At 37.4% G+C, this 26,045-nt stretch overlaps 2 protein-coding genes across 2 annotated transcripts; one reads left to right on the top strand and one right to left on the bottom strand.

Moving 5' to 3' along the window:
- The first annotated feature begins 5,852 nt into the window (after nucleotides 1–5,852).
- LOC120086435 (translation initiation factor IF-1, chloroplastic) lies at nucleotides 5,853–6,589 on the top strand. The gene has a single exon (XM_039043082.1). The coding sequence runs from the start codon at nucleotides 5,911–5,913 to the stop codon at nucleotides 6,340–6,342; it is 432 nt and encodes a 143-aa protein (XP_038899010.1). The 5' UTR covers nucleotides 5,853–5,910; the 3' UTR covers nucleotides 6,343–6,589.
- Nucleotides 6,590–24,903: 18,314 nt separating this feature from the next.
- Nucleotides 24,904–25,653, bottom strand: LOC120084968. Its single transcript, XM_039040780.1, has one exon. It carries the CDS (start codon nucleotides 25,651–25,653, stop codon nucleotides 24,904–24,906), a length of 750 nt encoding a protein of 249 aa, XP_038896708.1.
- Between the last annotated feature and the right edge of the window lie 392 nt (nucleotides 25,654–26,045).

Below are 26,045 nucleotides of genomic sequence, written 5' to 3'. Positions count from 1 at the left end.
TTTTTTTCAAAATTATGAACTTTTTTTTATTTAAACAAACGAGGGAATTTGGAGTAGATAGTTAAGAGCTTTTTGGTAGGAAACCTAAAACATAAATTTGAGAGTAGGGAATAAAATGGAGTTGTCATGTTTTCAAATATATGTTAGTTAGCAGATTAAAAAATTAGGCCATTATTATGTTCAAAATAGTTTTACTTTAATATGTTCAAAATATGTTCAAATTTATAATTCTAACCATTATTTAGGCCATTATTATGTTCAAAATATGTTCAATATTATATTTATAAACCGTAAAACTAGTTTTACTTACCTATTAAATATTAGATTGAACTATAAACAATTATTAATTAATTTTCGAAGGTCTTTTTAAATATAAAAAAATATTTTAAAAAATTTGCACTTTATAGCAAAAATAGCACCAAGTTCTTTTGCTATAAAGTGTAAATATTTTTGGGATTTTTCTATCTATAAGAATTTTCCTAATTTTCGAACATGTTTTAGGTTAAAAAAATTGTCTAATTATTATTTCATAATATTATTTAATTTATAATATATTACACAATACATATTTTAATTTTAAACACTGAGTTGAGTTTATAACATGACCTACTGTATTTCTAAACGTTCTTATCTTTATATAATATAATTATACATTTTAACATTAAAAACATAAAAATGTTGTTTATAGAATTTTACACTATTTGGATCACAAAATCCAAAAACCAATTTTAAAAATATAATTCATATTGTCTGTTAAAACACATATTTACTTAACTCAATAAATCTAAAAACATAAAATAGAATTCATTGCCAGCTAAACAAATCCTAAATTACATAAACCTGGAGATAAAGAAACCAACAAGATTGGTGAACAATTGAGTTATAAATGATTTAATTTGGAAAATTTGTATGGATGGCCCTTGGTGTAAATGTTTGAACTCAAGAATGAAATTCTATTATTTCAAAATGAAGGACTCAGCCCAATTTTATAGACAAAGTTACAAACTGACCTAAACCCTACCAGTTAGTAACAAAAACTAAAAAACTGAAAACAACTTATTTAACGACTTATTAAATGGTTATATCAATTCCTCCCCACTTAAAAGAAACTCATCCTCGAGTTCTAATGATAAAAGTATGAAAAATAAAAAGATATAAAAAGAAAATCTTAAAGGATCAAGAGCTACACTCGGGCATCTCAACTAGGTTGACACCCCCATAACATCTTCATCACGTTCAATATAATTGTTAAGTAGCTAATCGAAAGTCCTCAGGAGCATGGTATGGATGTAAATCTGCTACATTAAAAATGGGGTTGATGTGTAAATTAGGTGGCAAGTCCAATTGACAGACATTGGATCCAAAAGCCTCGAGAACTTTGAAAGGACTTAGTTTTCTGTTCTTTAGCTTATTGTATGTGCCAGTTGGAAATTTACTTTTTCTTAAATGTACCATCACTAAGTCTCCCTCACAAAATGTTTGAAGACGCCTATGTTGGTCTACTACTTTTTTGTAAGAAGAATTAGCTTTTTCGATATTGGTCTGAACTTTTTGGTGTAGATGGACAATCCTTTCTGCCATTTCCTCGGCTTCGATTGTTCGTGAGCCTCATAAATGTGCTAGGAGCATTGGAGAGACCAAATAACATAACTAGCCATTCGAACAAACCTTCGTTGGTCTTAAAAGCTGTTTTCCACTTGTCAACCGGTCATATTCGAATTTGGTGACATCCAATGCGAAGGCCAAGCTTGGAAAAAATATAAGCACCTTCTAATTGGTCCAACAAGTCACCAATTCGTGGTATAGGAAACCAATATTTTATAGTGATTCTGTTTATAGCTCAGTTGTTTACACACATACGCCAACTACCATTTTTTTTTGGAGTAAGAAAAGTTGGCACGACGCATGGGCTGATGCTTGGTTGAATGGACTCTTTTTCTAAAAGCTCTTGAACTTGGTCATGTAGAATTTTATACTCGCTCGGACTCATTTTGTAATGAGGAAGGTTAGAGAGTGAAGCCCCTAGGATGAAATCGATTTGATTTTGTGTATCACATAATGGTGGTAGATCTGACTGTGGATTCACAATGCTTGGGACTTTTTCGATTAATTCCATCACTTGTGCTGGAAAGTCTTCTTTACTATTGTGAACTATGTCTCCTTTGACGATTACCCCCCACATTTCATCTCCCCGTCTCTGATGAATTATTTCCCTGTAATAACACTGAATAATTGTTGTTGGTGTCCTTGGTAATTGTATTATCTGGTTTATGTAAAGAAAATAATTTTCCGGTAATGCCATATAAATTCATAAGTATTCTTCCTTCTCTTATGAATAGCTTGTCTGTCATATTACCAAGGACGACCCAAGAGAATATGGCATACTTCCATATCTAAAATGTCGCATACAACCTGGTCTTTGTAATTACCTCCAATGGAGAATTGTACTCAGCAAACATTGTTGACTTGGGCTTTACTACCTTTCTTAATCCACCCTATTTTATAAGGATGGGGATAAGGTTTCATTTTAAAATTTAGAGCATTGACCAACTTTTTGGAGACTATATTCTCTGAAATTCCACTATCTATAATGACATTACACATCTTTCCTTTAATTGTGCACCTTATTTTGAATAATGAATGTTGTTGGGGTGTGTCTCTATTTTTAGAGTTAAAAGAACCCATTGGATCACACAAGAGAGGTTATCTCCCTTATCAGGAGCTAAAAGATCAATTCCTTCATTAGAGACTTTGTCAGATTCTTCATCTTGAGCACCTTCATCCTCAGCCATAGCTATTGTTCTTCGTTCAGAACAATTGTTAGATAAATGTCCATTCTTGCCACAATGGAAGCACTTTCCTAGTGTTGTTCGTGCATAGGGGTTAGTACTCTTCTTAGAAATCTCATTGCTGCTATCCTTGAGAAGTGCAGGAGTTTCTTCTCTGTTTTTGGCTAAGCATCCTTCATTAGTCCCTACAGGTCCCTTTTGAGGTGTTGAAGTCTTCTTTGTTTCGCAAGAAGATGTTTCTCGTTGGTTTCTTCGTGAGTATCTTTTTGTTTGGGTCTCATTCAATTCTTCAACGGTTTCTACCAAAGAAATGACATTAGGAAGAAATTCTAAAGATTGGAGTTTTACTTTCTCCTTATTGTTTGCTTGCAGACCCCCCACAAATCTTGATATTAAATGATTTTCATTTTCAGGCAAATTTGCTCGATTCCCAGGCGATGGAAGTCTTCAATATATTCAGAAATAGTTCTTGTTCCTTGGCACAAGTTCTAGTACTGATTATACAAGATTTGTTCATAATTTTTTGGCAATAACCCATCTTTCATCATCCTCTTTAATCTTTCCTAGTTCGTGATAGGATTTTTCCACTTCGAAATTTGTTAGCCTCCATTTGTTCCCACCAGGCTAATGCTCCTCCTTGAAATTTTAATGCCACTAACTGAATCTTCTTGTCGTCTGGAGTATTCACATATTGGAAGAATCCTTCAACATTTATTACCTATTCCAAGAAACCTTCTATATCTCTCTTTCCATTGAAGGTAGGTATGTCTAGCTTGACTTTGTATTCACTTTGTTCACTTGGCTGGTAGTGATTGAATGCTCTGTCTCTTCCCCGAACAAGACGTCCCATTCTTCCTCTTTCTTCTTCACTAAAAGAGTCGCTATCTTCATAGGTTCTCCTCGGGTAAACTTGCTATCTTGGAGGTTTTTCGAACAACAAAGGGAGTTCTTGATCGTTTCTTGGATGAACCTATTGTGGAACAATTATGTTATGTCTGTCTTGTGTTGACAACATGTTTCTTGGTTGATTTTCTTAGACTTGCGGTTGAGGATTTACATTGTTGAAGTTGCTCGCCATTTGACCCAATCACAAAGTTATCCTCTCAATCATTCGGTGAATACCATCAATTGCCTCCTCGACTGACTGCACGCGTTTCGTTAAGGACCTTGGCAATAGGGTAGAAGATGAAGGGAACTGCATTTTTGGTTGAGGATTTATATATATTTTCTTATTTTCGAAGTTTTCTTAATGATGGAGAGATAAATACATTTATTATAGGGAGAGAAAATATATTTGATACTTTTTTTTTCATTTTCAAATGGAGAGAGAAAATGCATTTAGTATAATTTTTCACTCTCATTTAGAGAGAGAAAATGACATTTAATATGATTTTATTTTCCATTTCGTTTTTTTATGTTGATTTTTGATATTATGTAATATATTCCTTTGTTTATTTGGAAATGTTCTAACAAATACATGAAATATACTAGTAAATAGATTTGATATGTACTCAAATACAATTGGTTTCATGACAACTTGTTGATTTTTCTGGCAATTCATGGTCATTTTTAAATATACCTTAGAACTTGTATTAGATGTTTGCAAATATTCTAAAAAATATAAATGTACTCAAATAGATTGCTTACCATTCGAAAGTTTTATTATAATCGTATCCATATGACAGTACAATATAAATCACAATATATATATAATAAATTTCATTTATATGACAGTATATATCATAAATTCAAAGTAATTGAAAATGAACAAAACTATCTACCACAATATATAAATCACGTATGGACTTAATGTTCAACATAGAATATATATACAAGCATATATATCAAAACAAGAAATCCAAATACAAAAACCATCATTATTTATATATAATAAACTATTATATATATCACAATATATATGTACATTTAGTCTTTGGTTTTTGTGTCTAAGAACCCTCCCCATTTTCATCTCTTATTTTCCCATCTTCATCTTCATCTCTTATTTTCCCATCTTCATCTTCATCTCGTCCATAACTCGCATCGCCGATTGGAACTGCTCGCCCCATGCCATCAATGGATATACAATAAATATCGCATACTAGTTATATTTAAACAACAATGGTAGAGGATATTGCAGCCATACCTATATATATTTCTAATTGAAAACAAAATATACAAACACACTCAGATCCGTTGTCCATCCATTTTCAACCTCAGACTAGATCGACCATATAAATATGGATTATTTAAAATAAACCTGATCTTCCCAGCCTTAGATCTATGCCCAGCTACATCGTCGGCCTACCAGACATGCACGTGTCGCTGGCCAGATTCGCCCACAATAGCACTTTGTTCATCATCGGCAACCTCCATCAACGTCGACCATCATGCCACCATCGTTTGTCTCTCGTTATCCATTGTGCCACATGTTGATTCTTCTCTCGCCAACACAACCGACTATTCATTGTGCCACCGTCATTCACGTGAATCGATCATTGTGCCATCGTCGCCAGCCACCTGCAACTCATGCCACTGGGAAGAAGAAAAAGAGAAATAAGAAAAAAATGAGAAAGAAGAAGAACGAAAGGAAAAAGAAAAAGAGAGAGGAGGAAAAAAGAGAAAAAATTGGGATCCAACAAAGTTTTTTTTTTATATATATATATATATATATATATAATAAATAATATTAATGGCCTGGGTACACATAGGGAGTTAGATCATAAAAACCTAGGTTTATTTATTTATTTCTTTTAATATATATATATAGGTGAAAATTAAATTATAAATAGTTACTGATATTAGTGAAAATAGGGAGGCAAATAGATTTTTTTCTTAAAAAAATAAAATGTTCAAGACTGTAAACATAATATGGACTTATTTTTAAGGCCTTTCACGTAAAACCCCGTATATAGCTACTTGTTGAGAGTCTACTTGAAACCCACACCAACATTTTGATATTGAGCCAGATCGAGCCCACTTGAGGCCCAAGTTGAAGCGAAGCCCAAATTTCATTCAAGAGAAAAAAAAGGGGCAAATTTCCTTTAAAAAAAAAAATGAGCGTAAGCCTATCCCATTCTCCCTCCCCTCAGCCAAAATCCAGAAAACTGAAGGCGGAGCAAAAATGTCGAGCACAATTCTCCTCCAGTTCCCTCTCCTTCAATCCCACTTCCGGCCACCGTCCACTCTCTTTTTCCCTGCCGTCAAATCCCATCTGTCTGTCGTCTCAATCACTTTTCCCACCACCCAATTCCTCCATAACCCTTCCCATGCTTCGGCGGGGTTCGTTCTCATGGCTAAGTCTCCAAAAAACGACACCTCGGAGCAAAAATGGAGCCACGAAGGCTCGGTCGTTGAGTCTCTTCCCAATGGGATGTTCAGAGTTCGATTGGATAATGAAGACCTCATTCTAGGCTACATATCCGGTAAGATTCGGAAGAATTTTGTGCGTATTTTGCCTGGTGATAGGGTTAGGGTTGAAGTTAGCCGTTATGATTCTACCAAAGGCCGAATTGTTTATAGACTTCGCAGCAGTACTAAAGATTCATCTTCATGATTTTTTTTTTTTTTTTGGAATGTGTTGATTTTGTTACATAGTGTACATTGATCCCTCTTTATTATTATTATTTTTTAATCTTTTCTAGAATGTAAAAAATGACAAACATGTAGTTTACTTAAGCTCCTTTGTTTTAGTGATTTGTACTTGTATGAATCACTTGGAGTTTCAGAGCTCATGAATTTATGTCTTGTCTTGTAACTGTTTTGAACTAAAGAAAGAGGAGAATTTTTGCTTTTCCAGTTTATTCTTTTGAGATGCTTTTGGTGTTTCTTCATGGGGATGTTAGCATGCTTGCTTACTTGCAGAAACTAAATAATACGTTCGTATCTGCAATTGAATTGAATGCTTTATTATGGAGAAAGTCTATATGTAGTTACTTGCATGATAATGGGTTCCTTCCCTGCAATTTTTATCTATAAAAGTAACAAACAAATGAGTGAATGGTGCTGGGTTGAACTTATCAAACTATCTTATTCTAATGAGGAACCAGAAGAAAATAAATCAAACTCAGGGGCTGTGATGATGATGATTGAGAAGCAAAAGCCACACACACATATATAAGTATGCAAGCATGTGTATTTATATTTTATTATTGAAACATTGATATTATTAAATTTACCGCAACTTATTAGCTTAAGTTTTTAGGTTGATTGGTGATTCAACATGGTAATAGAGTTGGAGGTCTAGTGTTTAAAGAGAGAGGTAGTAATGAAGTTGCGATATAATTGTCAATTTAACTTTTTGAATTGATGGGTGTTTTAACATTTATTTTGCCTCAAAGGTTTGCAGTTTTGAACTTTGCAATATCTTCTATATAAGCTTGACTTCCATTCTATTCAGAGTTTTGGTTTTTCTGGTATCTTGGGGGATAGTGAATCACATGTATATATTACTTAGCTCATCTCATGGAACATTTCTTTGATTTGAAGTTGGTTAATGCAGCTTTAAGTAATGAACTAGTTTCGATGTGAGTTTCTGCTAATATGATGTTGCATAAATTGACCTTCACAAACATCAATAAGCTTGCTTTGAAGTAAGATTCGTTGTAGAACTAGTCTCAGGCTTCGTTGCGTTGCTAGGGATGTTATAAGGGAGAAGCAACCATAGACGAGCTGTCATTCTCTTGTACATTCATTCTCAAAACCCAAAGCTCATGATTTTGCATTAATGAGTTCAATTAGATAAATATTGCTTCCTATCTCACAACCAATTGAAGCAACCGTTGCTAGGAATATCTTTGTATTGGGTGTTGTATAGTATTTGCCGGTGATGATAAGGCAGGACTTCAAAAAAATAAAAAAATCTAATATATGGGGCGGGAATCGAAACCCTAATTTTGAGGTTGATAGTATAAACACCATGTTGGATGAACTATGTTTATATTGACAACTTGAACCTAGGTCGTCTTTTCAAATTTATCCAATTTTGGTTCTCAATTTTGAAAAGGTTCATTTTAGTCTTTGAATTTTCAAAGTTTCATTTTTTAGTACACAACTTAGTAGGAGTGGGGGATTGAATCTCCAACCTCTTAGATCAGATTACATGCTAATATCACTGAGCTAAGTTGATTTTGATTTCCAAAGTTTCATTTTGGTCTCCAAACTTTGTTTATTGTTTTATTTTTGGACTTTCACTAAGTATTTTGTGCTTTACTTTTATTTGAATTCTAATAATTAATGACTTACTTTTAAATGTTTATTAACATGTTAATATGTTCATAATTTCAAACTAAGTTGACAATGAACATTAAGAAAAAGCGGGTAAAAAACATTTTTAGAATAGATAAGGGCCTTTTTGGTAGGTAATCTAAAAATAGAAATTTGAAAACAAGAGATTCAATGAAAATAAAATTGTATTTCATGTTTTCAAGTATGTGTTTGGTAGTAGATTTAGAAATTAAATTCCAATTTAAACAAATTTTTAAAATGTGATTGAAAATATATTTAGTTACTCACTAAATATTAGATCGAATATAAACCATTACTAATTATTTTTTGAACTTATTTTAGGTTAAAGTTTTTGTATAATTATTATTTTGTGATGTTATATAATATATATAATATATTACATATTTTAAATTTACATAACATAATTGAGTTTATAACATGAAATAACATAATTGTGCTATTGTTTTTATCATTTGTAATATAATTTTGAATTCAAAATATGGATCCACTGAAAATTAGGAATGTTCATGGTTCGGTTTGACACTCAGATCGAATCGAATCGCAAATTTTAGAAATTGGTTTTTTGAATGCGGTTCGATTCGGTTTTGCGGTTTTTTTAAAGGTTTTTCCTGGTTTTTCATGTCTTCTAAATTTCTATAATTTGATCATAATATGTTTAAAAATATAGTTTGACAATAACACTACAAGTTCAACAACAAATTTAGAAATAAAGTCATTTCTTGGTATTATTAGTCTATATTACTAATAACACTACAAGTTCAACAATAAATTTAAAAATTATTTCAAAGTCTAAAAGTATAAGTATTACAAACATAAAAAGTTCTTGTTCCACAAACAATGACATAAAAGTTCCAAAGTGTACATCACTAAATATAAATACAAGTCATACAAATATAAAAGTTCGAAAGTCCACCACAATAAATAGTAAATACAAGTCCCACAAATATAAAAGTTCCAAAGTTCATCAAACATAAATACAAGTACTACAATACAAACATAAAAGTTCCAAAGTCCATCAAACATAAATAAAATTACTACAAACATTAAAGTTCCAAAGTCCACCAAACACAAAAGTTACAATCTTGTTTAATCCACTTTCTCCTTCACATTCTTCTCTGTCTCATTCTTCTCCTTCTCATTCCTCTCCTTCTCGTTCATCTCCTTAGTTTACAAAAATAATTCTTATTAAATACTAATTATATAAATATATTTGACGTATAAAAATAATGTTTTAAAGAGACAAACCTTCTTCAACAACTACAATATCCTCCAAATATCTTTGAAGATCAACACTAATTGCTTTTGAACATAACCAATTTTGTGCACATACAAGTGTCTCAACTGTGGTTAAAGCTAACATGGAACAAAAAGGATAAATTACTCTCCCACTTGTACTGAATGCAGACTTAGAAGCAACTGTGGATACCAGAATTGCTAAAAGATCTCATGCAATTTGGCTAAGAACATTATATCTAGAAGAATTTCCTTTCCACCAATCTAAGATATCAAATTTCTCCTCACGTTTAATACGAGGCTCCAAGAAGTAAATATCAACTTTTGTACACACTTAGTGTATCCTCTTCCTCCATATCTTCAAAATCAAAATGAAAAATGTCTGAAGCAATACTAACAGTAGAAGTAGTAGTTCTAGATGAAGATGTAGTAGTACTATTATCACTACAAACCGAAGGTTGACTCATAATTGCACAATCCTTGAACACTTGAGATGATGAAATTGGACATGAAGATGAAGGATGGGTAAGCAATGACAAAGTATATTCAGCAAACAGTTTTCTTAAAACAGACTCCACCTTATTTCTCATTTCTTTTGTTGTATCCATATCAAATAATTGATTTAGACAATACACAAGAGATTTCATCTTGTAACGCGGGTCCAAAACAAAAGCAACATAAAAAAAAGAAATTTGTTTTCTCACTTTTCCCCAATACTTATCATACTTCTCTTGCATTTTCAAAGTCATGTCATGCAAAAGAAAATTATTAGGACCAACTACACTTGAATATTTCTGTATGCAATTCTGAATAATACTAATCTCATGGATGACTATGTTGGAAGTAACATAAAGAGACCTTGAAAGCCTAACAGTTACTTCATAGAATACAAACAATAATTTAGTAAAAATTCTAGCAATTTTCCAATCTTTGGTGGTTGGTTTACTCTCTTCATTCATGTAGACCGTGTCGTAGTCTTCTAACCTCTCAAATGTTTTTTCAAAATTTTCAGCAGTATCAAGCATCAAGTATGTACAATTTCATCTAGTTTGAACATCAAGACACAACATACCTTTAGTAGATATGTTCAACTCTTCAATACACTTCTTAAATTTAGCAAGTCTAGCAGGAGAAGATCTAACAAACCTCATGACATTTCGAATTCTAATCAATGTATCATTCACATATTTCACACCATCACAGACAATCAAGTTCAATATATGCGCACAACACCTAACATACAAGAAGTCCCTAATCAACTCAAACCAATGTTTAAAACGCTTCTTTAGATAAACAACGGTTGTATCATTTGATGAAGCATTATCAACTGTTAATGTCAAAACCTTGTCAATACCTCACTGTTTCAAACATTTCTCCACCTATTTTCCTATTGTCTCCCCTCTATGATTCTCAATATGAGAGAAACTAATAGTTCTCTTATGTAGCTTCCATTTTCTACCAATAAAGTGTGCAGTCAAAACCATGTAATTAATATTTTGAATCGATGTCCAAGTATCAGTCGTAAATGAGACTCTATATCCTTCCTCCATAAAAATGTCTCTCAACTGTTCTCTCAAGCTAGCATATATTCCTAAAATATCTCTAGCAATTGTAGTTCGAGAAGGCATAACAAAATTTGGTTATACTAACATCAAGGTCCCTTCCACAAACCTCATAAATCCATCGTTCTCTACAAATTTAAAGGAAAACTCATCAATTATGATCATCTTAGCAATTAGCCTTCGAGCATTCTCAATAATAAACATGTTGTAGTTCACTATCTTTGTATTACCGCCTCCATCATTATTTTTATTCTTAAATATGAACTTCGTTTGAGTCATATCTAACTTACTGTCTTTTATCTGATAAGGATTTTTTTTTACAGTAATGTTCAAGATGCATTTGATGGAACTCTTATACGAGAGTACCTCTGAGCGGAAGTGGATCTTTCCAAAGAAATTGTGACAGAATTACCACATTTATATTCAAACAGACAGATATGCATCATTCTATAAAATTACCGCATGCTTAGAACAATAAATAACAAGAGAAGAGATACATACTAGTTGAAGAACTTTTCTTCACAGAAAATCTCGGTCTCTCCAAGGAACGACTCCTCTCGCTCTCATTGGAACTTCCAACCTATCGTCCATCAACACCACCGGTCGTCTACACATGAACGACCTTCACACAAACAGGAGAAAATGGGGATGACACCACCATTTGGAGCCCTCGGCATTCTCGGTGTGAGAATCCAAAGAGTGGGCTCTGTTGTGATTTGGTAGAGGGGAGGAGGATATGGAAATCGTATACAACGATCAAGCAAGTGGAGAAGGGCAGGATCTATTGTATAGACTGTGCTTGATCGTTTAGAAGAAGTACACGACCGTGTAGTAAATAGGTTGCGATTATCTATATGATCGTTTAGTAAATGCTCGGCACTAGACGATCGTTTAGTAAAACGTAGGCGATCTTTAGAAAGATGCGCGTGTGTGTATACGATCGTGTAGTAAATTTGAGCTATCGTATAGTCTCTCAATTTACTAAGCAATAAGTAATACACACTTCATGAGAAAAATTACGTGATCTTTTCAAAATGAAAACGATTTTCATTTTATTCTTCAGTTAGGAAAACTGATTGGAACTTCCCACTAACACATGGTTACGGAGAAAACGGTGGCCAATTATCTTATAAAATTTCAATTAAAATAATAAATATAATCATATTAAATTCATTAACCTATAGTTTAATATCACATATAAACCATAGTGTTTTCTCTTCCACTAAATATAAATCATATTTATATCGATTTTCCTCCAATTAATGTATCTCATTCATAAAGTCAATCATATCAAATATAATTAACCAGTTCAATTATATCACATATAATCAAACTCCCTCTTGTCAATTTGAGCACTTCAATCTAACCCAAAAACTGATTCTCAACTTGAATCCATTGAGCTACCAAGGAGACTTTATGGACCAGTAGCTCGAAGCTCCAACTATACGTGAATAGCTGACTAAACTCTTTAGCCACAAGATCCACCATCTGTTAACTGTCAGACATTCCACTAAAGACTGACATCTGAACTCTCCTTACCACAGATATATTTTTGTGTCCATTGGATATAACCAATCAACAGTACGATAACCCTTTACAGATGCTCGTAAGTACACCTGGGCCAATTTACCGTTTTGCCTCTCTAGTTACATCTAACTTCTTAAGTACCACTGATCCCTCTAATGAACAATACAACATAGCCTTACTATGTGTAGACTAAAGGATCTTTTAACGAAGAGCATCCATGAGCGCGTTCGGATATTTTCGATTTAATTATGACCAAAATACAACACATACATTCTAACAGATAGTTATGTAATTTAACACTAATTAACATCATGCTTTGGTAAATAAAATACAAGGGAATGAGTTCTCATACTAGTTGAAGACTCTCTTCAATCTCAAACTCAAACGCAACGGAAGAATCTCTACGACCTCTATCGCCCAACAAATTAGTCGGCTGCGGCAGTACGATCGTCTACATGAACGAAAGCAGCACGAACAAGTAAGAAGTGGCGACGACACCACCAGTTGGAGCCCTTGGTATTCTCGACATGAGAATCCAAAGTGTGGTCTTTGGTGAATTTGGTAGAGGTAGGAGGAAAGGTTGATCGTGTAGATGATAAGCAAGTGGGAGAGAAAGGTATCGTATAACGGAGTGCTTATCGTTTAGACAAAGCTACACGATCGTGTAGGTTTTACTACGCGATCGTCTAGTAATAGGTATACGATCGTTTAGAAAACTCGGCGCACAAAGCGATCGTTTAGAGAAAGATGTGGGATCGTTTAGACGCGAGGTGTGCGATTGTTTAGATGATGAGACTCTATTGTATAACTGTCAGCTAGGCGACCGATACTTTTTCACACCGATTGCATTTTTTTCGAACCTTTTCCAAATGAAACAAATTTTCATTTTATTCTTCGGTTACCATAATCGAATACGGATTCTCCCATTAATGCAGGATTGAGGAGAATATTTCGGCCAATTATCTCATAATTAACCAATTTAATAATAAATGAATATAATCATATTATATTCTTACCCTATAATTTGATATCACATATCTACTACAGTAATTTCTCCTCCACTTGATATAAATCATATTTATATCTAATTTCCTAAAAAAAAATGTATCTCATACATTTAGTCAATTATATCATATATAATTAACTAGTTCAATTATATCATACATAATCGAACTCCCTCTTATCAATTTGAACATTTCAAACTAACCCAAACACTGATTCTCGACTTTATCCAAGCGACCTAGGGGACCTAATGGACCTGTGGCTCGAAGGTCCAACAATACGTGAATAACTTACTAAACTCTTTAGCCACGAGAACCACCATCCGTTAAATGCCAGACATTCCACTAAAGACCAACAACTGAACTCTTCTTACCACAAATATATTTCTGTGTCCATCAGATATAACCAATCATGAGTACGATGACCCTTCACAGATGCTCGTAAGTACAGCTGAGCCAATTTACCATTTTGCCCCTGTAGTTACATCTCACTCCTTAAATACCATTGATTCCTCTAATGAACAATACAACATAGTCCAACTATGTGTGAACACCTCTTGGGCCAAGAGAAGGTGTGTGGCACCACATCGTTCAAGCTCTAGAATGAGACCTTAAGGGAGCTATCTATCTACTTGCCTCTGCCTCGGGGAATGAGTGAATTCCATCTTGTGTAGTTGCAGTAGGCCCTTTTTGAAGTCCTGCATTGAATACTTGAGCAACATCTTGTCAATGTACGATGTTTGAGACAGTGCTAGCACTTATTTTTTACGATCTAGAAAGATCTGTATACCTAGAACAAAGTAAGCCTCTCCTAAATCTTTCATTTGGAATTGGGTCGCTAGCCAGTTCTTAACTGCAGTCAGTAGACCTACATCATTCCCAATGAGTAGTATATAATCTACATACAACACTAAGAAGACTACTGAAGAGTTGATGATCTTCTTGTAGACACAAGGGTTCGTCAACGTTTTGGTCAAAGCCATACGACTTGATCGTAGTATCAAACCGTATGTTTCAAGATCGAGATGCCTGTTTCAGCCCGTAAATGGATCGATTCAGCTTACAAACCTTTTGCTCTTGACCTTGGGCTATGAATCCCTCAGGTTGCACCATATAAATGGTCTCCTTAAGATTTTCATTCAGAAAGGTCGTCTTGACGTCTATTTGCCAGATCTCATAATTATAATAAGTTGCAATGGACAGGAGGATGCGGATCGACTTGAACATGGCAACAAGCGAGAAAGTCTCCTCATAGTCGACTCCCTCTACCTTGGTATAACTCTTTGCCACAAGTTGAGCCTTGAAGGTCTGTACCTTCCCATCAACACCCCGTTTGCGCTTGTAGATCCATTTACATCCTATAGGTATTATCCCATCAGGCTTATCTACAAGATCCCATACTGAGTTGAAGTACATCGACTCCATCTTGAGATCCATGGTCTTGACCCATTCATCTCGGTCAATATCCTCCATTGTTTTCTGATAAGACAACAGATCCTCAACGTCGCCATCTGCTACCATAGCAAGGATTTCCGTGAAACCCAGATAGCGAACGGGCGGGTTTGTAATCCTTCCACTAAGTCAAGGTTCCCTCAACTCTTGAGGTGGAACCGACCTACTAGATGAACTCCCATCAACAACTTTTTCTGATGTAGCAAGCTCTTCAACAACTCTTGTTGAAGTTTCAATAGTTTCATTGGAAAGCTCACGTAACACGACTTTACTTCGTGGACTGTGTTCCCTTATATGATCCTCCTCCACGAAAGTAGCGTTCGTTGAAATAAACACCTTATTTTTCGACAGATCATAGAAATAACCCCTCGTGTACCTTTATGGTAGCCTACAAAGAGGCATAACCTCTACTGTGGTTCTAAATTCTTGGGATTTGCCTCAAGCACATGTACAAGGCAACCTCAAATACAGAACTAACGTAAACTAGTGTTACGCCCGTTCCACAACTCCAGAGGTGTTATAGCAACACTCTTGGATGGAACAAAGTTGAGTATGTATACCTCAGTATCCAGTACGAAACCCCAAAACGAGTCCGGTAAGAAAGCGTAACTCATTATCGAACGAACCATGTCCAACAAGGTTCTATTTCTCCTCTCCGCTACACCATTCTGTTGAGGTGTACCCCACGCTGAGAGTTAGGAAACGATTCCATGTTCTATCAAATAGTCTTGGAATCCCGAGTCCAAAAACTCTCCACCTCGATCCATCGAAGTGTTTTAATCCGTCTATCCAATGCGTTTTCAACTTTAGCCTTGAACTCTTTGAACTTTTCAAAGGATTCAGACTTACGTTGCATAAGATAAACATACCCGTACCTAGAGTAATCATCAGTAAAACTAATAAAATACTCATAGCCACCTCGGACTCGCAGATTCATAGGACCACAAAGGTCAGAATGTACTAACTCAAGAGGCTCTTTGGCTCTATAACCTTTTCCGGTAAAAGGTTGTTTAGTCATCTTACCCTCAAGGCAAGACTTGCACACTAGTAAAGAATTTTCTTCTAACTTACTTAGAAGTTCATTCTTCACCAATCTCTCAATCCTATTAAGATTGATGTGCCCTAAATGAAGATGCCAAAGATGGGCATTTTCTTTTGGAGAAATACGTCGACGTTTTTCTTCTAACTGTTGCTAGGATTTAATCCCCTGAAAAGAAGAACAAACGTGATTAGTGGCACCCGAATCAATTATCTAGGCAGAATCATCATTCTCTACTAAACAAGTTTCAAGTACAAGTAAATCATATTTACCTTTATCTGCCTTGGCCTTAGCCTTGGCGGCCTTCCTTTCTTTCAGCCAGCAAGGACAGTGTCCATCTTGGTTGCAATGGAAACACTTTCCCTTTTCAACCGGTGGACGTCTTCTTGGGACGACAAGTGGCGGGTTAGCAGACGTCTTCCTTTTTCCCTTACCACCCTTCTTCTTCTTCCCCTTTGCAGAGTTAAGAGTAGAAGGTGCAGACTTCGTTCCTGAGGTTGAACCTCTATGGAATGTCCTAGACGATGAAGCAACATTTGTTTCACCCATTTTCCTCTCCTTACTTTTTAGTAAATATTGGTAGGTCTGCAAATCGTTAAGGAGAGTTGTAAGGTCATATTCCACTTTGTTAAGAATCAGATTGCTAACAAAGTGCAGGAGCCTCATGTTCACGAACACAGCTCATGTTTCTTGGCCAAGACTTCAGAAAGACTTGCCAAGATGTAGACTTGGGCCTTCTCATTCGCCCGTATGACTTTCGAACATTTTGAGCGATATTTGGAGCTGGAATAGGACAGACCTCCGTAAGAGCGAACATGAGATCCTTGATGGAAAGAATCATCGTGATCATGTGTTTTCATGTTGAAAAATTGTCGCTAGTTAATTTTTCGGCACTAAGCAAAGCTAACGTGGTTGTTGAAATTTTGAAAAGTTGTTGCTGAAAATACGAGCAAAACTTTATTAGATTTTGCTAAACCACATTTAATCAATTAGTTTTGCAAAAAAATTTCAAGTACCCTAAGTGAAAGACTTCTATTTTGCAATGATGCCCTAGTGAGGTAGGACAAGCGTCATCGGTGGGGTGATCAGATGCCCCTTCGCTGGGATGAGATATTCTCAACCATTAGGCAGAACCAACTCTTATAACTAAACCTAACAGCCACTATTTTTCGGTCCAGAACTGTTAACCTTTAACAATTCCGTGTAAGTGTGACCCCTCGCTTTCGGTGTCAGAGTCCCGCCCTAATGAGCCCACCGTAGGGAAGAAGCAGATTAGGACAAGAGACTAAGTTACCTTATCCTCTTACAGGAGATCAAATAAAGAAACGCGCAAAACTGCCATCCTATAGGGGACGCTCCCAGGACTGTCTCTTATACACATCTAGATGTGTATAAGAGACAGCTTTTAGGGGGATACTCCTAGGGTGTCTCGAGGCGATGCGCAATAACTTTATTCAATTCAACGAGGGAGACCGAGGGATATGTTGTCGCACTTCCCGCTCCCACTTACAATGAGCACTCTCTCCATCCACCTTGATATTTATCTACCCAAAGGTGCCTCGAGGCCAAGGGTAGATCTCACGGTGTGGACTATTTAGGAGAAACGTGAAAGGTTTAAGTGAAGCATTATATGCCCCAAGTACCTCCCACTAAATGTTCTACCTATGGGTTCATTAACCTAGACAATCCGGCTATTGAATTTAGTCTAAGTCGTCTTTTTAATTCCCGCTCATACAACTTTTTTCTATGAATTATAAACAAGTTCAAGTAGTCACATTTAAACACTTTAATGGACTGTCCTTAACTTGCAAGCATGCATTAAATCTATCTAATTCACCTTTCTAGGTAAGTTCCTAGGTAGGGGTATTACGTTTTCGTCAATTTAAATACCCCAGCCTAGACAGAACCGGACTTGACAAAAGGTCCCTTGTAGATAGATTTGCTACGTTTTAACCTTTTATTAGTCAATTTAATCCTATTAAACTGATTAAAAAGATTAAAGCCTTAGGGTTGCTAATCATATTAGAACTGTGATCTTTGGTCTATGTGATCCATGTTCTAAACATTTTAAAACATGAATTAAACTTAAGTGAGCATGCATGTCTTTCTTATTGCTTTTAGTTCTAATTTCTCTTTAACCTAAAGAAACAACTAAAAAATCATTGCGCACAACTAGGTGTTATCAATCATTCATTTTTTTACAAGTTTTTTACAAGTTTTTCGTTGTTTTTGCAAGAAGAGTAAAACATTCTTCTCAAAACTCAAAAACTTGTAAAAAAATAAAAAATGATTGATTGATGATGATGTTTCAAGTTCTTGTCCCCAACAACGGCGCCAAAAACTTGTAAAGAATAAAAAATGTATGATTATGATATTGCGATACTACGTTCTAAATGTATGCGATGATGCCTAGATGCTCTCGTAGTATGCGTTCGTGTAGTGCGTGTGTCACAAGTTTTCTTACGTTGGAACCAAGTATAATTCCAACGCAAGTTTCTCAGAGTGATCTGAGGTCGAACACGGGGATTGTTGTAATTAATGTGATACTATTGTGGTATATGCGACCAGTTAAACATGAAGAATAATGAATTGGTTTTGCGAAAACGTAAAATGCGGTAAAAGTAAATTGCGATGAAAAGTAAATTGCGGTAAAGAATAAAATGCAATGGTAAATAAATTGAGGTAAAGTAAATTGCGGTGATAAAATAAAAGAATAAACTATTAATATACAGGTTGAGGACTGGTTGTGAAGATGTGCAAAAGTGTCTGGTGAATGCGGTGGCAAGTCTTATGAAATGAATCAGAAAGAGAATGGGTTGAGGGAAAGGACGTCGCAAGTTCGTCAATCTTGTTGAGGACACAACTAAGGTTCCGCTTTCCCTTGGCTTACACCTTTCAGTGATCGGCCGTGTTCCCATATGTCTATGGTGAAACAGGGATGAACGTGAAGAACGCAAGGTTGTTTCCATCTCTGGAAGTACTTATCGCGTTAGTTAACGCATTCTTCTAACCTTCTTTCGATAGGCGGAATAACATTTTCACTTCTGCTCTCACAGGTGAAGATGCCGTGGAGCATGCTTTAGCTAAACTCAGCCGATTTTCTTAACAAGGATTAACTCACTCGCTTAATCCTTCCTCTTTACCCAGGGGATTAGTTACACATGATGAAAAAAATGGATGATGAATGTATGGAAAAGAACAGAGAGATGATGATGAATATGCTAATGATATTTAAATATAGAGATCAACGTTTGTTACAGATAGTGAATGAAAGATTAAAGATAGATGAACACAGTAGATGAATGGAAATTAAGAACAAATACGGAAAGAGTGTCAATGTCTTGAACAGATCACGATCGCAGACAATGTGCTTGCCAGCTTATGGAAGAAATTGAGTGGAAGGCTTCCCTTTCGTGCTTGAATTCCAGGTAGAAGTGACCTTTGGCACAGAGCTTCTTTTTCGGGAATGGAATAATTGCTTGCTCAGAGACTTACCTCTCGGTCTTGTCTCGTCATTCTCCCGAATTTTCTCTAAATTGTCTCTTCAGACCACCATCTTTAACATTGAATTTGAGGAAGCTATTTATAGACCTTGGCTCATTCTGTATTAGTGGTCCCGCTTTGAAAATCTGATAATTCCTGCCATGTTATAGTGGAAATTTTCGCTCTGCTCCACGATTGATTTGTCAGAATCGTACAACAGAAAAGCTGTACAATGTCACAAGTCCTTGCGAATGCGTTGCTCTCCATATCTTCGATCGATCGCCGCATGTGGTGTAATTGTTTTGATCTTCAATTGATTGCCGCATGCGGTGGAAATGCATTGATTGCTTGAGTCCATGATCGATCGTCGCATGCGCTGCAATTGCATTGTTCTTTCTTTGTTCTTGAATGATTGCCGCATGCTGTGATAATGCATTGTTCTTTTTGTCCTCGAGCGATTGTCGCATTCGGTGACCTGTTTCCTACAAAACAAAGATTTGGACATTCCATTTTGCCATCGTAATGGGGTTAGTGGTTGTGCTCACGACACTTTACAAATTTCATATTTCTAAGCCAATTTCTATACTGTCGACGCAACTTTTCCTTCTTTTTGCCGCATAATCTAAATAAAAAAAAAGTATAAATAACTTGTATTTCTACAAGTTATATCACCCCCAAATTTAGATATATTCTTGTCCTCAAGCATATCCTCGACTAAGGCAATTCAGTTCAACTCCTATCCTAACTTTGTGTCGATCGGCTACTTCGAATGCTCCACCTCTACATAATTTCTCAACCTACAAGTTCCTTCTATCCTTTAACATTTCTTCAACATGCTCTACTTTATTCTTATCTAAGACAAACCTTTGCCCAAAGTTCCCTTCTAGTTTTGAGAAAAATGTTTTACCTCTTCTTGCAAAAACAACGAAGTGCGTCTTTATGCTGTGGCCTGGTTTGCTTCATCCTATAGAGAATGTTGATCATAGTTACACCCTTCATTTTGGCTTGCTCCCATAGGTGTCATGCGAACATCTAACTATGAACAGGTTCCTTTCACGACTTAACTCTTATCAGGTTGGGATTTTCCCTTGCACTGACTGCAGAGTTTTTTTTTTTTTTTTTTTTTTTTTTTTTATGATGAACGCATTTGCTTGATATGACCGCATTCGCTTGATCCCATCTGCTCGGACCTTCCCCACCTTAAATTTAGAGATGCGCAAAGTCCTCATTGCGTTGTTTTGGACAGAAAAGACAAAACACTTAGTCAAAATTTTGAAAAGAAGATTTGAGCAGAGTGTTGAAATAGAGAAGGTAAAGTAAAGCTATTGCTATGAATTGTCTAAGTGTTAGGCAGAAAATGAAATGTATAAAGAAATTTTGCTAAGGGTATGCATACTACTCATCATGGCAGCGCAAATAAACAACGCAAAAGAAAAGAAAAGAATTACCGCAATAAATTGACAAAGGATGATAAAAGTAAAGAGGCCAACATATAAGGAAAGAATGATTACTCAGTTGTATAAAATTTGTCTAAGTACACAAAGAATTATCAATATTGCAACACAAAATTGTAAGTATGTACAAAAAAATACAAGGTATAGCTTTCTATAAAAAAAAATTGAATGGCCGCAAAGAAAAATTGCAAAAGTGTGGAGAATGTGGTACACCCCCAAATTTAGAGTTGTGACGGGGGTTCTTGCTGAAGAGGATGTTGTAGAGGAGCTCGTTGTGGTGCTTTTTGAAATTGCAGAGGTTGCTGTAGTGTGGAGGCACCATGGGACCATGTAGATAAGTCGTGAAGAAATTGAAGTACTCATGGTTGCGCTCAGCCATCTGTCTTTGATTTAGGCGAATGGTAAAGATGTTTCGTTGAATATTGACCATCACCTGTTGCAACATTGGTTTGCTGTCCCGCAACTCTGCGTTGCTCTCCTGCAACTCCGTTAGTGCATGGCAGAAGAAGATGAGTTGTTGAGATAAGAAGACCCGCATGTCGGCTAAGGCAGTAGCAAGGGATGTGGTGGTGGGTTGCGCCATTGATGTTTCACCAGCATCGGTTTGAGGTTGAGCAGAAGGGCATGCTCCCAAACCGTGTGGTTCATCAACATGTGGCGATGGAGGTGACAAGTGAGGTGGAGATGGATGGCAGGGGGACGCTGCTGGAGATGCGGGGTTGGAATCAGGAGCAAGGAGAAGGTTTGTGAATTGTTCGGGAAGTGGGGAAAGGGGCTCATTTTGCAGGCTTGGTGGGCGAATGATTAAAGGAAAAGGGTCCAAGGGTAAACTGGTTTGCTTCTGCAGCGAACTGCCTTGGACGAACTGCAGCACTGCTTCTTTGGCTTTAGTGGTTGTGGTGCATTTAGATCAATGAGGGGCCTTTTTGTTGGAAGCTCGGGGCAATGTGGTGAATCCTTGAGAAGCATTCTCAGGATATTCATGTGGATGACGCTGTGAACTTTGTCATGGGCACTTTGTCAATGCCTACGCCCACATAGAGGCACAGGCTCGAAATTGTCCATGGGAAAAAGTATTGACCCTCACACGGCCAACAAAACCTCGAATCTGCTTCGCAATGAGCTGGTCCACATCGATCAGAATATCGCGCGCTATGCAGTATGCGACCATAACTCGATCTCTTGAGATTGTTTTGTCATGCATTGTTGGGATGAGTCGTCGTTTCACCAAATAAACCCAAAGTCGCGCCTCTGAGAGTAGCCTGTAGGAGGCGAGGGTTCTTATGACTGTTAATGACACCAACCACTTGGTGCCCGATTGCGTTAATACCTTCAGCGCATCCTCCATATGCTCTTCTTCAGATTCATCAATCAACTTGTTACCTGGTGCTTCCGGGATGTTCTTCAACTCATAGAGTTCATTGATGTCCTTTGAGCTGAACGACACTACCTTCCCTTCGATGACGCATCTTCGGTGTTATGGAGTTGGCCGTGATAGAAGGCCCCCACTACCGCAGGAATAATGATGGATGGACATTGGCAGAAATTTTCCCACCCATGCTCCACCATAACACTGGTGATGAGATCCGGTAGTGGTGTTGGCGTAGGGAAGAAGCTCATTTCCATCCACAGATCATCATTTTATTTCTTGGTTGTTAGGTGCCTTTTGGTCGACGCAAGCTCGCTGCTCTCAACTTTAGCTTTGTCCTTTTTTTGAGCAGATGCAAGGCGAAAATTTTGTTTTTGTTTGCGTTCCCTCGCCTTGCGTTGCTCTTCTTTTTCCCTTTTCCATTCCTCCACTTCTTTTCTCTTACTTTCTCTGATGCGCTGCACATTTGCTTTGCGGCGTCTTTCCTTCTCCTTCTTTTCCTTCTTTTCTTTTTCTTCTTCTTCTCTCGTTTCTCTTTCAAAAACCTCGAGGCAAGCACAATGCGTTGCTCATCCTAGATCAATGCGTTACTCATCGTGAAGTTTTCTGGCCAAATCATCTGATGCGATGATTTGGCACGCACGTGACATCCTTTCTTTCTTATCCTCTAATTCTCTTTTTCTTTTCTCCTCCTCCTCTTCTATGCGTTAAAAGAATAATGGGTCACTTGTGGACCCTTGCGGCACATTCTCCTTGCGACACCACATAAGAAGAGTGATGTTAGGGTCTTCTCTGTCTTCAGATGCAACCAATCTGATAGGCAGTGAAATTTATGGTTGCACTGATGCTCTAGCTTGCGCTGACACCCTCTCTTCCACCCTTGCTGTGGTTGATTCTCAGTCAAAATCTAGACTTTTCGCCCTCTTCCTTTTCTCCTCCTTCTTCAGATGCTTCTCTTCTCGCCTGCGTTGTTTTCTTTCACTTTTTTCTTTTCTTTCTTCTCCTTCTTCAACCGGGCGGCTTCATCTCCTTCCATCCGTTTTTCTTTACTTTTTCTCTTCTCATTCTCTTTGGCCGTCCCTTGCTGCTTCTTTGCCTCTACGACCTATAGGACGACCCTGATGGGTCCCTCATTAGAGTCTGTTGGGACAGTCTCTTTAGAATCCGAAGTGGCCAGGGCCATTCTCCACGAAACCACTGCCAACTCCTCCTCTAACGACAGGGGTTGGTTCACTACTTCCAACGATTCTTGGGGAAAGCTTAGGCTGGGCGGTGAGGCGATGGCTAGCAGCAAGAAAAGCCGCCTCCCGTGCAGTGACGGGGGCTTGGGAAGGGGATGATGGTTGGGAAGAAGAGTGTGATGACTGTCCGACCATTTTTTCAGTGAAGTGAAAGAAGTTGGAAATTTCTTGGTCTTAGGAAGAAAATCGGAAGGGGATGGTATGCAGAGAGAATTGCTTTAGGGTTTTTCTTTTGTGAAGAGATGCAAATGAGCTCCTCGATTGTAGGAGATGCGATTTATAGGTTGGGCCTTAATGGGCCTAACGCAATCGCTGTGTGGCAGGCCTCGGTATTCCAAAAAGCCTGCCGCTGCGCCCCTCCCATTATGATTTAGCAGAAAGGATGTCCTTGCGTCTGCTAAGTCATAATTCCCTCGGAAGCTGAAGCGATTCGACTACCCTCTCCACAAATATTTTATCATGTTTTTTTAATCGGACAGGCGCAATGTTAAGTGTTTAACGCAATGCATCCGTTATCGCAAATGCATATTTGCAGAGGACGGGGACAATGTATGCCTTAGCGCAACACACCCGTCAACGCAACGCATTTTTGGAGGACGGGCACACGGTATTTCTACCAGTGGAACAGAACCATCGACTTAGTGCATATTTGCGGAGGACGGGCGCAGTGTACATACGCGCATAACTCATCTGTCAACGCAATGCATTTTTGGACGACGGGCGCAAAGTGTATCCATTAGCACAACACCCGCCGTCGCTATGCATACCAGATGTTATTTATGGTATCACCAACATCGCAACACTTATCCCAAAACCAAATTGATAAGACGTTGCAGTGTTCATTTTTTTTAATGTTCATTCACAAGAATTTTGAGATCAACACAAACTAAGGCTGGAATGGAATTAAATTAAACTAGGGATGAAATTAAATTAACGCAAGCTGGAATTGAAATAGAAGTAAATTCAAGTAAGCAGTAAAACTAATTTTAGAAAGTAATAACAATGCAATAAAAGAAGCAGTAAAGAAAGCGGTAAAGAAAGCGATAAAGATAGTGTTAGGGATGTTGATTGAAAAGGTTCTTCAGGGTTACCGCAATCGCATCCCCGCAGGCGGTTAGACTTACCTGCAATATGTCACTATTAATATTGTTCGTTCCTATTAGATCCGGGGGCTTCTGAATTACTGGGCAGCATTCCTGGTGTTCTATTTCGAAGCTCGGCTGCCAGTTGCCCCACCTATACCTCCAAATTCCTTATGGAAGATGCTTGCGATTGCATGACCGCATCATTTTTCTCTATATAATGCTTCAGCATAGCTTCCAAAGACGATAAATTTGTAGAGGTGTTGGATGAGGAAGGTTGGTTGTGCGATTGCCTACTTTGGTGGTGACTCTGATTCAAACCTTGATGAAAATCCGAAGGGTTTCCTCGATTTTTGGAATTGTTCTGCAGATTCCTTTGGCCTCCCTGGTCATCGTTCCCTCCCCAACTAAAGTTGGGATGGTTCCGCTAACTCGGGTTGTACTTGTTGCTGTACGGGTTATTTTGAATGAAGTACACTATCTGTGGGTTTGATGGGCACATTTCTGCTGAATGACCCCCTCCGCATTGTGCATAGCTTATTGTTGCAACTTGTGCTAGCGCATTGGCTTGCGCTGCACCCTGGGAGAGGCTTCCCTGATTGATCGCCATCATGTGGAGGAGAGAGGTAACTGCGGCCATTTGTGCGGCCAATGTGGTCATTGTATTCGCAGGTACAATGGCGCTTTCTGCTTTTCTCCTCTCGGGGCCTCTTCCCCTATACCCATCGTCTTCCCAATCATCTGTGTTTCGCGAAATTCGATCCAAGATGACCTTGGCTTCAGTGTACGTTTTGTCCATGAATCCACCTGCCGCGGAGGCATTAGCAACAACTTGCGTCGATCTATCCAGGCCATTGTAAAAGGTTTCCATCAGAACGCAATCAGTAATCCTGATGTACGGATAATTCTTCACAAATCTTCTGAATCGCACCCATGCGGTGCTCAAAATCTCGTTTTCCATCTGTTCAAAATTCAACACGTCTCTCTGTCTTCTTGCGTTGACTGCGGACGCGAAGAATTTCTTCATGAATCGCTCGACCAACTGGTCCCAATAATTAATTTCATTTGGCTCTAATGAATGATCCCACCTCTTTTCCTCATCTTGTAGTGTATACGGGAAGAGATACAGTCTAATTCCTTCCAGAGTCACACCAGGAATGGAGAATGTATTACACATTTCAACGAAGTTGGTCAAATGTGCATGCGGGTCTTCTCCTTGTAGAGCTCTGAACTGCCCCGTATTCTAGATCATTTGAAGCATGACCGACTTTATCTCAAATCTTGCATTCTCCTCTATCATGGGTCTTACAATTCTGGGCGAGAAGTCATATAAATTGGGTGCCGCATAGTTTCTCATTGGGATGTTGCGGTCGGCAGCCAGAAAAACTTAGGCTCATTAGGCTCTGTAAGATTTTCAGAAATGATCACAGGTAAAGCGTTGTTGATTCCAAGGAATTCATATTTCAAGAGTCCAAGTAACTGTTTCAACTCGAGTTTTGGTGGTTCTTCAAGTGATGGACGCGTTGGTTTTGTCCGCCACTCATTCAGACTTGGTGGCTCTGATTCTTT

The sequence above is a fragment of the Benincasa hispida genome, chromosome 9 (assembly GCF_009727055.1).
Source record: "Benincasa hispida cultivar B227 chromosome 9, ASM972705v1, whole genome shotgun sequence".
In the NCBI taxonomy this organism is placed as follows: Eukaryota; Viridiplantae; Streptophyta; class Magnoliopsida; order Cucurbitales; family Cucurbitaceae; genus Benincasa; species Benincasa hispida.
This window is presented reverse-complemented; position numbering and strand designations above follow the sequence as displayed.

What these genes read in the sequence shown, in the direction of transcription:
- LOC120086435 (XM_039043082.1), top strand. Translation starts at nt 5,911, where the DNA reads ATGTCGAGCACAATTCTCCTCCAGTTCCCTCTCCTTCAATCCCACTTC.
- LOC120084968 (XM_039040780.1), bottom strand. Translation starts at nt 25,653, where the DNA reads ATGTGTAATACATTCTCCATTCCTGGTGTGACTCTGGAAGGAATTAGA.